The 16,679-nt window shown below is 41.6% G+C and overlaps 1 protein-coding gene across 5 annotated transcripts in view; it reads left to right on the plus strand.

Annotated features, from left to right (window-relative positions):
* The window catches only part of TRABD (TraB domain containing), a 788,001-nt gene that overhangs the window by 518,380 nt on the left and 252,942 nt on the right, over positions 1 to 16,679 (plus strand). For all 5 annotated transcript variants that reach the window (XM_044088787.1, XM_044088786.1, XM_044088788.1 and 2 more), the window contains exon 7: positions 7,886 to 8,025. In XM_044088787.1, coding sequence (XP_043944722.1) covers positions 7,886 to 8,025 — 140 coding nt within the window. The remainder of the gene's footprint in view (positions 1 to 7,885; positions 8,026 to 16,679) is intronic.

Genomic DNA, 16,679 nt, shown 5'->3' on the forward strand with positions numbered 1-16,679 from the left:
TGTCACAAACTCCTGTATCGCATCGCATCCCATTCTTATGTAGTCATCTTGCCTGACTGTAGTGGCCCCATCCCTGTTTAATGATACACGACGTTAGTTTTTTATGATGTGTAAGGTCCATGGCTACTAGACTGGTTTGAAAGCCTTTATTGCTAGGATTCCTGCCATCATTTCGTTGATACTTTTGTCTTTTCCTTTGGAATTTCGTAATTGCATGTCTTAGCATGCAAAGAGACCTACTATTCTTCCATAAGGATAGTGTCACCATGCACTCTAACACCGCCTTCATGCATGAAAGTTGTAAAGAAATATCTTTCAATCAAGTTGTCACCCACTTGTATTTTTTTCCAGCTCCCCAAAACAGAGAGAGGATTTTACATTTCATTGATGTACACGAGCAATTGAAATATTACGTGGACAGAACCAGAGAAATCAGGCATTCTGAGCAGTTATTCATTTCCTTTACAACGGGGATGGCTAGGAAGATGGTTTCCAAACACACTATATCTGCTTCTGTTGCAGTTTTCATGTCAAAATTCTAGCAGAGCAGATTACAGCCAAAGCAGTCATCACTGTGTTTCATTCATGATATCTTGGAAGCAGCTATATGGTCGTCATCTGTACACACCTTCCATAAGCATCCTGGACAGCTCCTGTAGAGCAAGGACATGGATGTTCTTCATCTCACATTGCTGCAGTCCTTACACTTGGGTAGTCCGCTGCCCTCGGTCGGCCAGAATATCAAAGTATAAGGCTGACGTCGGTCAAGGCGCATTTGACTGACATCAGGACGTCAGGGTACAAATGCGCATGACCGACGTCATATCCTCAGTCTTTTTTGCCGCATGGTCCGATGCAGAAGCAGCATTGCAAGTGCCGGTTGGCGTTCTGAGATTTTTCGATTTCGAAGTTTCAGACCGAGTTCAAAGTTGGCTAAGTACCCGCTAGAATATTTTAGTTTTTTCTTGCCTCAGTCATTTACCGGATGTCAGAAAAAGTCAATAATTGCATTTCTTGTGGGAAACAGATACCACATAGAGATTATCATACTTTGTGTATTCCCTGCTTAGGGCCTGAGCACGACGTTGTTGGCTGTCGCTCTTGTGCTAGATTTAATAAACGCACTATAAAGAGAAGGTTGGATTGTGCAAGGTTAGTCTTTGGGAAGCGGTGCAATTATAAAATGCCGTTGGATGCTCCGACGCCCGCTTCTTCGAAGAAGCGCAAGGACAAAGCAGTTAAGCCTAGGCTAGAAGAACCGTCTGTACCGGACACCGGTTCTTTAGAGGTGTCGGTGGAGCCGGTGGCTCCACCGGAGGTTTCTTTGTGTTCCCAGGGGGAGACTTTATTATTGCAAGATGTGGCCTCTCAGGAGGCAAGTCAGGCTGAGGGGGCTTCTCAGGTTACTATACTCCCCTCCCTTCCCAGGGTGGCTAGGCCCTCTCCTTCTGTTTCAAAGGCTTATCCCAGGGGCAGGCCAGGTTTGGCTTCAGTTGGTGTTACCCCTAGCTCTTCAGGAACTGTGCCCAAGAAGCATATGCTTAAAATGGCAGAAGATTTGATTACTTTGATTAGGGGTTCTATGCCCCCTCCTGATAAGAGACCTAGGATGGAGCCTGAGCTGGGGGGTTTTGAGCAGGCTTCAGATGTTTCAGAGTCTTCGCTGAAGACTTGCAGGAGTACTCTCCTTATTCTGATTCTGATGTGGATGATTCTACTCCTTCTGCTTCTCCTCCTGAGGATTTTTCTTTTTCAGAAACTCTTCATTCCATGAGGGAGCATTTTAAGTGGGAAGGCCAAGACTTCTCTGATTCCAGGAAAAGGCTTAGGGAATTTTTGTTTTTACCCCAGCATAGGCCTTTGGCTATACCTCCTGTTTTGGATGTAGTGGAAGATGTTTTTTCAGAGGCTTCTCTTAATCCTGATTCTTTGCCTCCTGCTCCTGTTAAGCCGGATAGGTATTACAGGGTGCCTGAAGCTCATAAGTTTCTTTTTAAGAGTCCTAGGGCAGACCCAGAAACTGTTAGCCAGGGGCCTAAAGGTGTTAAGGCTTCTGTTGTAAAGAATCCGGTTCCTGCAGACAAAGAGGCTAGGGCCTTGGATAGATGGGGAAAGAAAGTTTATACGTCTTCCACTCTTGCTATGAGGGCTTTGAATTGCCAGTTTCACATGTTGAAATACCAAAATTATCTCCTTTCACAATTGAAGTCTAAGGTTGATGCTCTGGCAGTAGGTATTGATTGTAAGGAGTTGCAAGATTTAGTGCATGTTTCTGAACAGGTGGGTAAGCATTCTTTGCAATGTGGTTTTGATGCTGTACAAGCCTCGTCTAGGGTGGCTGCCACTGGGTCAGTTCTTCACAGGCACGCCTGGCTAAGGGATCAAAATTTGTCTGAACATGTTAAAACAAGGATTTTAGATGCTCCTTTACAATCTGACGTGTTGTTTGGTCCTCCTGTTGAGGCAGTTTTAAAGAAAATGGAAGACAAGGTTAAGTCTATACAGACTGTTAAAGATTTTTTGCAGGTCCAGCCTCCAAAGTTTAGTAGAAATTGGCCTACTAAGGGGTGGACGTATCCTTCTTATGATTCCCAGTCTAGGGGTAGATCTAGACGTGGTAGGGGCAGAGCTCAGGGCTCTTTCAGGCCTAGAACAGGGAGTTCTCCTGCACAGTCTTCAGGTGAGGGCAGGGGTCAGTCCTTTCGTAAACAGACCCAATGACCTACCTTTTCAGCTGCCAGAGCCTTCTCGTCTGGCAGCACCTTTGGGAGGAAGGTTGGCACTTTTCAAAGAAAATTGGAGTTTAATTACCCAAGACAGATGGGTATTGGATATCATACACCACGGTTACAGGTTTTATTTCCATACCTTGCCTCCTTTCAAAGGCATGCCAGACGTTCCTCCTCAACAAAGAATAGAGGCTCACAAGCAAGTTTCTCTGTTACTCCAAATAGGGGCCATACAGCCGGTCCCTATGCCAGAAGTGGGCCTAGGATTTTATTCTCGCCTGTTCCTAGTACCAAAGAAGGGGAACACGTGGAGACCAATTTTGGATTTATCTACCCTCAACACTTATCTGGACATTCCCAAGTTCAAAATGTTGACGTTACAGCAGCTTTTACCTCTGCTGGGCAAAGATCATTGGATGGTAACTTTGGATCTCAAGGAGGCTTACCTTCATGTTCCTATCAGACTAAGTTGCAGGAAGTATCTGCGTTTTCGAGCTGGGACTTCTCACTATCAGTTCTCTGCATTGCCCTTTGGCTTATCTACTGCGCCCAGAGTGTTCACGAAAGTTCTGGCTCCAGTGATAGCTTTCTTCAGGCTAAAAGGAATACAGATCTATCCTTATTTGGACGACTGCCTGATTCTGGCTCAAGGCAGGGAAGAGCTTCTTCATCATTTGGAATATGTGATAGCAGTGCTAAGATGCCTGGGGTATTCTGTGAACGAAATAAAGTTCAGTCTAGTACCCTCTCAGGACATGTGCTTTCTGGGTGTGAGACTGAATACAGCATCCCAGATGGTCTTTTTAACCCCGGACAAACAAAAGAGTCTATCCCTTTACTTCCATCAGCTATCTCATCAGTCCGGGCTGACTGCAAGGACAGTCCTTCAAGCCTTAGGGTTCATGGCATCTTGTATTCTGGTGCTTCCCAATGCCAAACTGCATATGAGGAAGCTGCAATGGTATCTCAAAAATGTATGGACACAGCACTGCCAGGATCTAGACACTGTCATTCAAATAATACCTTGCATTCAAAAGGAATTTTTGTGGTGGGCTCAGGAATGTCACCTAAACAAGGGACTCTCTGTGACCCGGCCAGAGGCGAGTCAGATTTTAACGACAGATGCCTCAGACAAAGCTTGGGGAGCTCATCTAAATGGAAAGTGGATACAAGACAAGTGGCCTGCCAGACTACAACATCTACATATCAACATGAAGGAGATGTTAGCAGTCCAGTTTGCATTAATAGCTTTCAAGGATTTACTTCTTCCAGGGCAGGTGTTGATTCTAACAGACAACACAACTGTCATGTGGTACATCAACAAGCAAGGGGGAACGCATTCTTATCCTCTATGCAGGCAAGCAATGATTTTGTGGGAGACTGCTCTCAGTCTACAGCTCAATCTTCAGGCAAGGTTTCTGCCAGGAGCACAGAACTCCTTAGCAGATGTGTTGAGCAGGCAATTATGGATCCCCACAGTGGAAATTGGATCCTCATGTATTTCAGAAATTGACAGTGTCATGGGGAACTCCAGACATAGATCTGTTCGCTTCTCCACTAAACCATCAGCTGCCAAAGTTTTGCACAAAAAGGTTTCATCCCACAGCTTGGAAAGTGGATGCTCTTTCTTTCAGTTGGAGCAAGCTTCATGTGTATGCCTTTCCTCCTCTGCCTCTCCTCCCAAAGGTACTTCTAAAGGTCAGACAGGACAAGCCACGGATGATTTTAATAGCTCCAGATTGGCCTCGACAGCACTGGTACCCATTACTGAGAAGTCTGGTACGGAAGCCTCCATGGCCTTTGCCTTCGATTCCACACCTGTTGTCACAAGAGGACAGCCATTTGCTGAATGTCAAACTTCACTCTCTTCACCTAACAGCCTGGCATATTCTGTTTTGAACCATAAAGGGTCTCAACTTCCACAACAAGTTTTGAATGTGATTTTGGAAGCTAGAAGGCCTAGTACAAGGAAAGTGTACGCAGATAAATGGAAGAGATTTTTATTTTGGAGTGCAGCAAAAGATTTTGATGTTTCTGAGCCTAATTTGAGTGTGGCTCTTCAATATCTTACTGAGTTACTGGACAAAGGTTTGTCTTTCTCTTCTATTAAGGTTCATGCTGCAGCAATTTCGGCTCACTATGATTGTGTTCCACCATTGTTTTCTCATCCTTTGTTCAAGCAATTTCTTAGAGGGCAAAGAATATAAGACCCCCACGTAGAGCTCCTACTCCTGCTTAGGATCTCAATTTTGTGTTGGAGAAACTCACTCTACAACCTTTGAGCCTGCAGCTACTTCTGAGTTGAAATATTTGTCATGGAAGACTGCTTTTTTGTTGGCAATTACCTCTGCAAGAAGGGTTTCTGAATTGCAGGCCCTTATGGCGGTTGAGCCTATTTTGATTTTCCATAAGGATAGGGTATCATTACGTACTAATCCTTCCTTTATGCCTAAGGTGGTTTCTAGTGTGGCTTTAAACCAAACTATTCATTTGCCTACTTTTTATGCAAATCCCCAAAATAAGGGGGAAAAGATTTTGCACACTTTAGATGTACACAGGCAGTTGCGTTATTATTTGGACAGAACTAAAGGGTTCAGGCAGTCTCAGCAGTTGTTTGTTTCTTTTGCTTTGAGTTCTCAGGGCAAGCCTGTGTCAAAGCAAACTATTTCTAAGTGGATTGGGTTTTGCATTGCTTTCTGTTATTCCCATCATGGCAAGGAGGTTCCAGCTGGGATTAGGCCTCATTCCACTAGGGCTACTGCCACTTCAACAGCTTTTTTGAGGGGAGTGGCAACCAAGGATATTTTGGAGGCAGCTACTTGGAGTTCAGTGCATACTTTTTCTAGGCATTATCACCTGCCACTTTACTCTAAATCCAGGGTTGGTTTTGCCACTGCTGTTTTGCAGGGCATGTTGGCAGCTCCTGCTTCCTTGTAGTTAGCCATCCTCCCTTGCCTCTGCTTTGGGATTCTACCCAAGTGTAAGGACTGCAGCAATGTGAGATGAAGAACATAGTACAGTTTTGTACCTACCATAAATGTAGATGTTCAAGATCCACATTGCTGCAGTCCAATTTACCTCCCTCCTTCCCTCTGCAGTTAGAGGTGGTTGTGTGGGTTGGGTTGTACATATTGTGTATATTGTATATTTTGTACATATAGTTAGTGCAAGGGTGGTTGGTTGGTTGTTTGCTGTCTTTTGGTTTTGACCTTTATTTTTAGGGTCTTCTGACATCTGGGGCAAGAAAAGACTGAGGATATGACGTCGGTCATGCGCATTTGTACCCTGACGTCCTGATGTCAGCCAAATGCGCCTTGACCGACGTCAGCCTTATACTTTGATATTCGGGCCGACCGAGGGCAGCGGACTACCCAAGTGTAAGGACTGCAGCAATGTGGATCTTCGAACATCTACATTTATGGTAGGTACAAAACTGTACTTTTGCCTTTGCTGTCTTACAGGGCGTCTAGCAGACCATGCTTTTTTGAGACCACTTACCCACAAGTCCTTAAGCTTCCCAAGAATTTCTGCAACAGTGAAATATACGTACACAGTGCAGTTGTGTAAGAACTTAATATAATTGTAGATGTTAGGGTATTTTGTTGTATATTTGCTTCTTCCCATTGTTTTGGAATGGTTTAAAAGTTTAAGGAGAAATTTATTGGGGAAGCAAGTGGTCTAATAAATGGCTTGGCAGGTTTAGGACAAATTGTGGCAGGCATTTTGAGTTTGCTGAACTTGTGGCGGAATGCTGCTGCCAGTGTTTTGATGTTTGTTGTAGGAGAACAGATTAGTGGCATAGACCGGTCTGAGTGCAGTTGTTAATGATGTTAAGTGATATGTAAAGTTAGATATATATAATAAATGTCCGCGTTCTTGCAGGTATACATGGGGATGTAAAGTGGAATTTGGAAGGTTCTGTAGCTGTGTTTTTGTAAATTGTTGCTTCTTAGTACAGATAAACTTAAGTACCGAAGGCTATTTACTTGCCTTTGTTTTTAATTTCAGTTTCAAATTCTGGAGGGTTCTTAGCAACTACACTTGGCTAGCTAGATCTTATTTGTGTTGCTTTAGACAGCTGTACCTCTGTCCTTCTGCTACAGCATTGCTCGACATAACAGACTGTTGTATTCGTTATGACTACATGTTAGGCCAGGTTAGACTGTGGGACATTCATGCTCAAGATAACAGAGGCTGTTGTATTCGTTATGACTACATGTTAGGCCAGGTTAGACTGTGGGACATTCATGCTCGAGATAACAGAGGCTGTTGTATTCGTTATGACTACATGTTAGGCCAGGTTAGACTGTGGCACATTCATGCTCGAGATAACAGAGGCTGTTGTATTCGTTATGACTACATGTTAGGCCAGGTTAGACTGTGGGACATTCATGCTCGAGATAACAGAGGCTGTTGTATTCGTTATGACTACATGTTAGGCCAGGTTAGACTGTGGCACATTCATGCTCGAGATAACAGAAGCTGTTGTATTCGTTATGACTACATGTTAGGCCAGGTTAGACTGTGGCACATTCATGCTCGAGATAACAGAGGCTGTTATATTCGTTATGACTGCATGTTAGGCCAGGTTAGACTGTGGGGCATTAATGTAACTTTTCATTTCTTTGTGAGCCATTCACATTATCTTTGAGCCTTGCAGTAATTAAAGTAGAAAATGTCCACAGAACTGAAATGTATTAGCAAACACATCACTTGCTGCTCTTTAAAATGGGGTCCTAGACTACAATGTCAGGTTCAGTTATGAGCAGGTTTTTGTCAGAGAAAAATGCCTGCAACATAATCTGCAGTGGGTGGAAGGGAAGCTTTATGTGACCAAGTGAACAGAATACAACAAAGTTTATCAACTTAACCTGAAAACACAATTTAACAAGCTTTTATGTTCTTGCAAGGACTGTATACAAGGCCTGTTTACATGGTGATGTTCCCTTTCTGTTGACAGATAGTACACATATGCAGCAGAAATACCAGCTGTCCAAAATTTTAGTCAGATGGCAGAGCAAACAGAAACTACAGTAGAGATTTTATGCACATGTACATTTTAATTAAGTATATCAACACTGTTACCAGATCAGATTTTAAACTTACTGTTTTGACAGTCAAATTTAGGTGTAATCATATCCATTGGATTTTTGCAGGCTAGCAAAGTGCCTTTTTGCAAATTTCATCTTGGCGACAGACCGATAACTGTGACTTTTAAAAGAGCCATTGCAGCGCTTTCATGGTGGCAAAAAGTAAAGCTCGCCTGGGGTTTGTGCTTTCTCAATGATCCGATCAGGTATGACCAGCAATTTAGTCTTCCTAAACTAAACTCCTGTAATTGCATTGAAACTTCAAAATGAAACATTAATACTGTTTGTATGTCATAAAGAAGGTCTGTAGGTTGGCTTGGATTATATCTAATTCAGGCTGTGATGCTGTAGTTCGAAAATTACTGTATTAGCTACAAAGTTTGAGTATAAAGTGTTAATGTTTCACTGTGGCTGTTTTACAATTTTGTGCTCTTTCCGCATGATTATTTACTGCAAATCACACTATTCATGGGTTTAGCGTATAATTTAGTATTTGTACTCGGTGGGGTCATTGTGTACCCCCCACCCTATTCAGTGTGTGTTAGTGTTAGAGTTCCATGAAGAACCATTACAGTAACTGTTAGTAACATTGCCTTCAAAGTCGCACGGTATATGTCCTTGATATTGCACCTTCCATCCCAGCCGTTCGCTACACTGCTGTATTATAACAAGTCTGCATATAAAGCTTTCACAATTGAAGAACAACCATATTCTCATCATCTTTGTATGCTTACCACTATAATTGCTATTAAGGTTGCAACTGGTTGCACTTTCTACAGCTTTTGATGAAAATAGATGTATTAGTTTTGACATTGAAGTTTTAAGTGGCCTAGGCCATATACAGCCTCATACTAACTTAAGGACTTTCATAAAACAATACAGATATGGAACAGTGAATCCCGACACTTTGAACACTAAGTTGTGAATCAATTTAAAACAGCAAATTCTGAAATATAGAACCAAAACACACAAAATACAAAGAATAAATAAAATAAAATTAAAAAATGGAGCACTCTGTGCATAGCTTCGCACAGTTTATTAAACAGCTAAGTGCTTTTGTCTGCATATCACAGACTTCATCAGAGTTGTTAATACCATAAAATCACCACCATTATATACTTCCTTTCACTAAACTAAAAAGCAGAATTAATCAATTTAATGCAATATTAAAATCACTACTGCTGTTAAATTAACTGCTCATGTTAAAAAAAAAATCTTCAAACGGAAAAAACTTTACATATAAAATTTTGTTTAAATAAGTAAATTACACACAGTCAAAATATTCAGAACATATTAGCACTCAGTTTTAACACAGTAAAAATATGGATACTGTCACTGAGCCCAGGCATGGTTGTTTCATTAAGTCTCAATTGCCAGACTGATTTTTTAAATTCTACAAAATTGTCAGCATCACCACTTCCATCTGATGTTACTACTTTATCAGTGATGAAAAATAAAAAAGTTTTTTTATATCCATCCCATTGAATACTGTGTCTGTACGAAGCATTAGTGGGTTTGTCAAATTCTGTCAAAATCCTCAACCACAGGGTATGGTCTTTCATGTATAAACCTACAGTATCTACAACAACCACATGTAATCATGTGGTTTAATGCATTTACACAAGATTTATTGTCCACATTTGCCTCTAACAAATATTTGGTAGATATCCTTTTACTAAATACAATCATAGGCTGGTCACCAATAATTTGCCTTAGTTCCGTATAGAACACTACTGTATGGAATAATCGTTAAAGGACTATCTGTTTAGTATTATTAGTTCCATACAGAACACTACTGTATGAAATAATCGTTAAAGGACTATCTGTTTAGTATTATTAGTTCCATACAGAACACTACTGTATGGAATAATCGTTAAAGGACTATCTGTTTAGTATTATTAGTTCCATACAGAACACTACTGTATGGAATAATCGTTAAAGGACTATCTGTTTAGTATTATTAGTTCCGTACAGAACACTACTGTATGGAATAATCGTTAAAGGACTATCTGTTTAGTATTATTAGTTCCGTACAGAACACTACTGTATGGAATAATCGTTAAAGGACTATCTGTTTAGTATTATTAGTTCCGTACAGAACACTACTGTATGGAATAATCGTTAAAGGACTATCTGTTTAGTATTATTAGTTCCGTACAGAACACTACTGTATGGAATAATCGTTAAAGGACTATCTGTTTAGTATTATTAGTTCCATACAGAACACTACTGTATGGAATAATCGTTAAAGGACTATCTGTTTAGTATTATTAGTTCCATACAGAACACTACTGTATGGAATAATCGTTAAAGGACTATCTGTTTAGTATTATTAGTTCCATACAGAACACTACTGTATGGAATAATCGTAAAGGACTATCTGTTTAGTATTATTAGTTCCATACAGAACACTACTGTATGGAATAATCGTTAAAGGACTATCTGTTTAGTATTATTAGTTCCATACAGAACACTACTGTATGGAATAATCGTTAAAGGACTATCTGTTTAGTATTATTAGTTCCATACAGAACACTACTGTATGGAATAATCGTTAAAGGACTATCTGTTTAGTATTATTAGTGACTGTACTAACTTTCTGTTAACTCTGGATACCATGACTACATTAATCTTAAGTATAGCTACCATGACCTACATTAATATTTTGGAATGGAGATCGTGGTACAGCGAGGACTGGGAAATTTACCTTTTTCTTCATTGTAGTGTGATGTGGGAGTTGGTATATATTATTTGCAGGGGGGCTTCCATCTGATGTTACTACTTCCATCTGATGTTACTACTTTATCAGTGATGAAAAATAAAAAAGTTTTTTTATATCCATCCCATTGAATACTGTGTCTGTACGAAGCATTAGTGGGTTTGTCAAATTCTGTCAAAATCCTCAACCACAGGGTATGGTCTTTCATGTGGTTTAATGCATTTACACAAGATTTATTGTCCACATTTGCCTCTAACAAATATTTGGTAGATATCCTTTTACTAAATACAATCATAGGCTGGTCACCAATAATTTGCCTTAGTTCCGTATAGAACACTACTGTATGGAATAATCGTTAAAGGACTATCTGTTTAGTATTATTAGTTCCATACAGAACACTACTGTATGGAATAATCGTTAAAGGACTATCTGTTTAGTATTATTAGTTCCATACAGAACACTACTGTATGGAATAATCGTTAAAGGACTATCTGTTTAGTATTATTAGTTCCATACAGAACACTACTGTATGGAATAATCGTTAAAGGACTATCTGTTTAGTATTATTAGTTCCCTACAGAACACTACTGTATGGAATAATCGTTAAAGGACTATCTGTTTAGTATTATTAGTGACTGTACTAACTTTCTGTTAACTCTGGATACCATGACTACATTAATCTTAAGTATAGCTACCATGACCTACATTAATATTTTGGAATGGAGATTGTGGTACAGCGAGGACTGGGAAATTTACCTTTTTCTTCATTGTAGTGTGATGTGGGAGTTGGTATATATTATTTGCAGGGGGGCTTGGGGAAGGGCTCCCCCCCCCCCCGCAAAAATATTGAAAATGTTACATTTTTATGTTAACCGAAGTGTTTAAATGGAGCAGCTGTTTTTGTCAGTGCTTTGCGATTTCCATTGAGCACCACCTGTTCGTCTTTGACATGTGCAGTATGGATTTTGTTCTTACAAAGTTCAGCATAGTACAGTTTTATTATTTTGAGTCTGTGGTATTTTTATCTCTGTAATATTCATTTCAATTATGTGAGAATTCGATCTGTTGAAGTAGATCCCATTGGAGGCATATTCCTTGGCTTTCCCCTTCCTCCTCCAGTAGTTATTCGAAGATCAAATTTTGTGTGGACCCACATAAAAGTTCATAGTATTGGTTCTCGTCTGATTCACTATTCACTCTGATCAATGAATTTGGGGAATGCCTACAAAATGAGAGTGTTCGGAGGACCATCATCACCCTCACAGTTCCATAATTAATATCAACCACAGGCTCATGAGCACCTGTCCGTTCATTCTTATAGTAAGAACCAGTTGGCTTAGGATAGCTTTGCACAATCTGTTGTTTAATAAATTGTGCAAAGTTCATAGGTAGGTACTAGGATATCTGCCCAAAGGCATTTATAAGCCTAGCCAGAATGGGTTGTCTTTCGCCGTCCTGTTAGATTAGTTCCCTGTGCCTCTGTGCAGCAGAGCCACTGAAGTGATCCCCGGGGTAAACTTTCTGTTTCCCATCCACTCGTCAGGGTTTCTCTTGAAGAGGGTTAGCGAGGAGCTCTACCTAATGTAGATTGGGATCTTGTTCCAAAGCATGGGAAGTCTCTTGGACAGGAATCTGTCCCTCCAGCACATCCTATTTATTGCTGTGGCGAGATTTAGATCCCTGGAGCATGTGGCTCGAGGGGATATGGTTTTCTTTAGGTGGAGCATGTCCATCAATTCTGGGTTGGACATGGCCTTGTATGTCAGGCAGAGATCACCTCTGAGTAGGCGGTATGCAACCGAGTACAGCTGGAGTTTCTTCAGTTGAGCTGCCTAGGGCACCTGCTTGAGGCCAGTGATCCTCTTGGTGAGGTACTTCAGTAGTCTTTCCAGTTGTTGCAGGTGTCTTGTAAGGTACATCCCAAATGGGGCATTGTACTCTTATGATGGGTCTGATGAGTGATGCGTAGAGGGGCCCAATGACCGCTTTCGATCTGGATGCAAACCCTTTTGTGATTAGGTAGGCCGCATAGAAGGATTTTCTAACCACTTTGGCAATGTGATTATCAAAGGAGAGGTTACTATCTACTTGGGTCCCCAGATCCCTTATTACGTCTTCCATATTTAGGGGGCTACCACCTATGTAATAGTTTGTGGGTACTTTGTTTTTTCCAAAGGGGATGACTATGCACTTTTTGGCATTTAGCTTGAGGCCATGGTTTTGACACCAGGTATCTGTCTCAATGAGACCCTTTTGGAGGATGTCAGTGTCAGCCAGAGAGTCAATTATAGCCCCTAGTTTGCAGTCGTCTGCGAACTTGGTCAGCCATAGTCCTCCTGTGCTTGCCTGTACCTCTGAGAAGTATATGCCGAACAGGAGGTTTACTAGGTCTGAGCCCTGGGGAACACCGTTTGTAACTGGTTTAGAGTCAGACCTAACTCCCGCAAATCTTACCATGTGGGTTCTGTCCGTGAGCCAGTTGGCAACCCATCTCATGACGTAGGGGTTTATGTTCAGGCTGGTGAGCTTGTCTATAATACCTGAGTGGGGAATGGGTGTTGAAGGCCTTTGCGAGGTCTAGGTAGGCTGTGTGGACCACCTTTCCCTCGTCTATAGCCTTGGTAACTGTCTCAAAGAAGTCCACCAGGTTTAGGAGGCATGATCTGCCCTTAACAAAGCTGAACTGGGTAGGGTCCAGTGTTTGGAGGTTCCCAATGTCTCTGTTAATGAGATCCATGATGATGCGCTCCATAGCTTTGCAGACCAAGCTAGTCAAGCTTATAGGGCGATAGTTCCCGGCCGCCATTGTGGAGCGGAATAACCATTGCTGTGTGCCACTCTGTGGGCACCTAGCCTGTGGAGAGGCTGAGTTTGAACAGTGTGTTTAGGTGAGGGGTTAGTTCATCTTTGAGCTTGTGTAGGACGCAGCCTGGGACACCATCCGGTCCCATTGATGCTGTGTTTTTGGCTTCGGAGAGGGCTGTTTTAACCCTAGTGTCTGTGATTTCAGGGGCACTACATTCTTCTGGTATAGTTATGGGCCCTTTTGGGCGTGAGATGGGGGTGAAGTTTGCACTGAACCTGTCTGCCAGGATGTTGGATATATCGGATGGTTCAGTGTATTTTGTGCCATTCTGCACAAACTCCGAGCAGATCTGAGAATTTCCACTTAGATTCTTGACATAGCTAAAGATTGCCTTGTGGTTAGCTTTGGAGTCCATGACAATTTTTCTTTCGAAGCTAGCCTTGGGTGATTTTATGAGGGAACATAGTTTCTTGCTGATACTGATCAGGGATCTCTTCCCTTCTTGAGATTTTACTTTTTTCTGTACTAGTTTCCTCCTTCTATTGTATAGCTTGTTTATGGCAGGGGTCCACCAGACTGGTTTCCTTTTCTTGGAGGAGTGAGTCTTGGTTTTGTTTGGGATAGCATGATCCATGCATTCTTGTAGGTGCCCGTAGAGTGCATTAGTAAAGGAATTTGCAGCTTGGCCAGCATTATCCTTTAGCATGGGGGCTTTGAAACTTCCCACCTCGGTCTTAAGTAACGTGAAGTTTGCTTTTGAAAAGATTTTCATGGTGGTTTCTTTGACCGGGGGTGGTGGCAGAATGTGGATATCCAGAGTGATTAGTTTATGGTCGAATCTAACCGAGGGTTTGACATCCAGTGTGAAACACCGGTCGCCCATGTTGGTGATGACCAGGTCCAATATGTCGTCACCTCTGGTTGGGGGTGTTGACCAGTTGATCCAGGGCATTTGAGTTTATAAATTCTAGGAAATGTTGGGCAAGGAAGTTTGTACTTTAGTAGTTCTCCCAGTTAATGTTTGGGTAATTGAAATCACCCGATGTCAGGGTGTATGGTAGGACCTTTATTTTTCCCAGTGTTTCAAGAAATGCAGAGTGGGGGTCCTGGGACATGGTGGGTGATCTTTAGCAAGCTATAATTTGAATAGCAGTTTTGCCCATTGTTAGTTGCACGTGGATGATCTCTGAAACATCGTGCTGTGCCACTAACCTGGAAGTGTGGGTATCTTTGACGAATATGGATACTCCCCCATCTTTTGTATTTCGGTCCGGGTTTTGTGGCCGAAATTTATGGTATGAGTTGTAGCCTGGTAGTGCTGGGGTGCTCTCTGGAGCCTTAAACCAGGTTTCTGTTGCTGCACATATATCGATTTTCTCGATACTGAGGAGTGCTTCGAGTGCATGCATTTTGAGGTTTAGACTTCTGGCATTGAGTAGCATTACCCTCAGTTTTTTGTTACATGTGCTATTTATGGTGGTGGGTTTGTCTTTTGAACATTGCCTAAAAAAGGCACTACGGGGGTGGCAAGAGCCTTGGCCAGTATTCGAAAGCCTAAGGGTGACAGGTGCAAGCCGTCTTTAGTGAAGCAGCGTGGCTTGTCGAGCATGTCATCCCAGGCTGACAGACACTGGATTCCGTTTGAATGATACCAGAAGCTTAGCCAATTGTTGAAATTGATAATTTTTTTCTCTATACTGTAGTATCATTCTTGGTGAGGGCAGGATGCTACTCAGGTTCAGGGTCATACTGGCTTGGGTTACGTGATCAGAGAGCTCCTCCATATCTCTTTTCATGTAGTCCAGGGAGATACGGCTCAGGTCATTCTCACCGACATGGACAATGACAGAGTCATATTTGTTCTTGTTCTGGAGTGACCTGAGTGCTTGTGTTATGTTTTGGTTCCTGGCACCTGACAGGCAACTAACAGTAACCTTCTCCTTGTTCAGCCCAGTGAGTGGGACATCAGTGTGCCTGACTAGTCACCTATTACTAGTGTGTTGGGTATGTTATTTTTGCCTTAAGGGCTGTGATTATGTGGCACACTGGTTTTGTGAAGTATGTGTTTCATGGTTTGTGTTGGGGGCTGGAGGTTGCTTGGATGTCTGCTTTGGAGGTCTCTGTTGCTTTTGCAGATTTTTATTTAGAGCCTCCGAGTATGTTTTCATGTATTTATTTGTGTTTTTTGCCGGTGGTGGTTTCATAGGTCTATTTGAGACTGGTGGTGTGATGCAAGTAATTCCCTTCTCCTCTTGACTGCCTGATCCAGTCTTGTGTTGAGAGAGATTAGCCTCCAGTTTGGCTGTATAATTGCATCTTTCGCATGTATTAGTGTTTGATGGAAGGAGGAGAGGGTTGTCTGTGTACATGAGGCAATTGTAACATTGCCTCATAATTCCCAGATTCACCAGTCGGACCAGAGAGTACATCTGAAACTGCCCTTTGGACATGCCTGGATAGGTACAGTGAACTGTTTTACTGATTGGTTGGTAAGGTCGAATAGAAAGCCTTGTCCTTCCCTACAGTATAGGGGGGGTCTAGTGCTAAGGTTTATTAGTGCCTGCTATGAGTTTTGAGCAAGTGCCGGGATGAGAAATGAATGGTTTGAGTGTATAAGTTGAAAGTTTGTCTAGTTCCAAGGGAAAAATTGAAGAGTAGACTTTGTGGAGCCGGGAATAGTTATACCCTAGCTAACCGCCGCTGCCCGGTATACAAAACCATGCAGATGCGAGTTTTATAGCAGGGAAATGAAAGAGATAGAAATTATCCCAAAATAGCCAATAAACTATTAATTTCTGGGCTGAAACCACTCCTCCAGGTACAGATAGGCAACTCAACGCTTCCCCTCTCACAGTGAACAGAGAAACTTCCTTCTATCCAAGTAAGGTATGGGCAAACACAGAAACTTGTAACACAGCCCTAAATTCAGCATTAAACTGAAAACTGGACTATACTAGCTTAGAAAAGTGGGAAAACAAGTGTGTGTGTATATATATATATATATATATATATATATATATATATATATATATATATATTTTTTTTTTTTTTTTCCAGAAAATAAAGCAGATACAATAAAAAAAAAACTCTTGAAATGAACAGAAATGGCTATCACACTTGAGTGTGTAGCCTACAACAGTTCAACAGGTAATTTAAACACAAAAACAACTTTGTTAAAGTGCATGCAGTAAAATAAGTACAGTATGTAGCTGAAACAAGCTTTTTAAATCACAGAAACTCTAGAAAATCTGTGTTTTAGGTGGAATTAGCTAAAGGTAGCAAGAAAATGCAGAAAAATGATACTTAATCACTTCAAAGTCTCTCTCTTGTCTCTC

Source organism: Protopterus annectens, chromosome 11.part0 (assembly GCF_019279795.1).
Source record: "Protopterus annectens isolate FY-2018-M chromosome 11.part0, PAN1.0, whole genome shotgun sequence".
In the NCBI taxonomy this organism is placed as follows: domain Eukaryota; kingdom Metazoa; phylum Chordata; order Ceratodontiformes; family Protopteridae; genus Protopterus; species Protopterus annectens.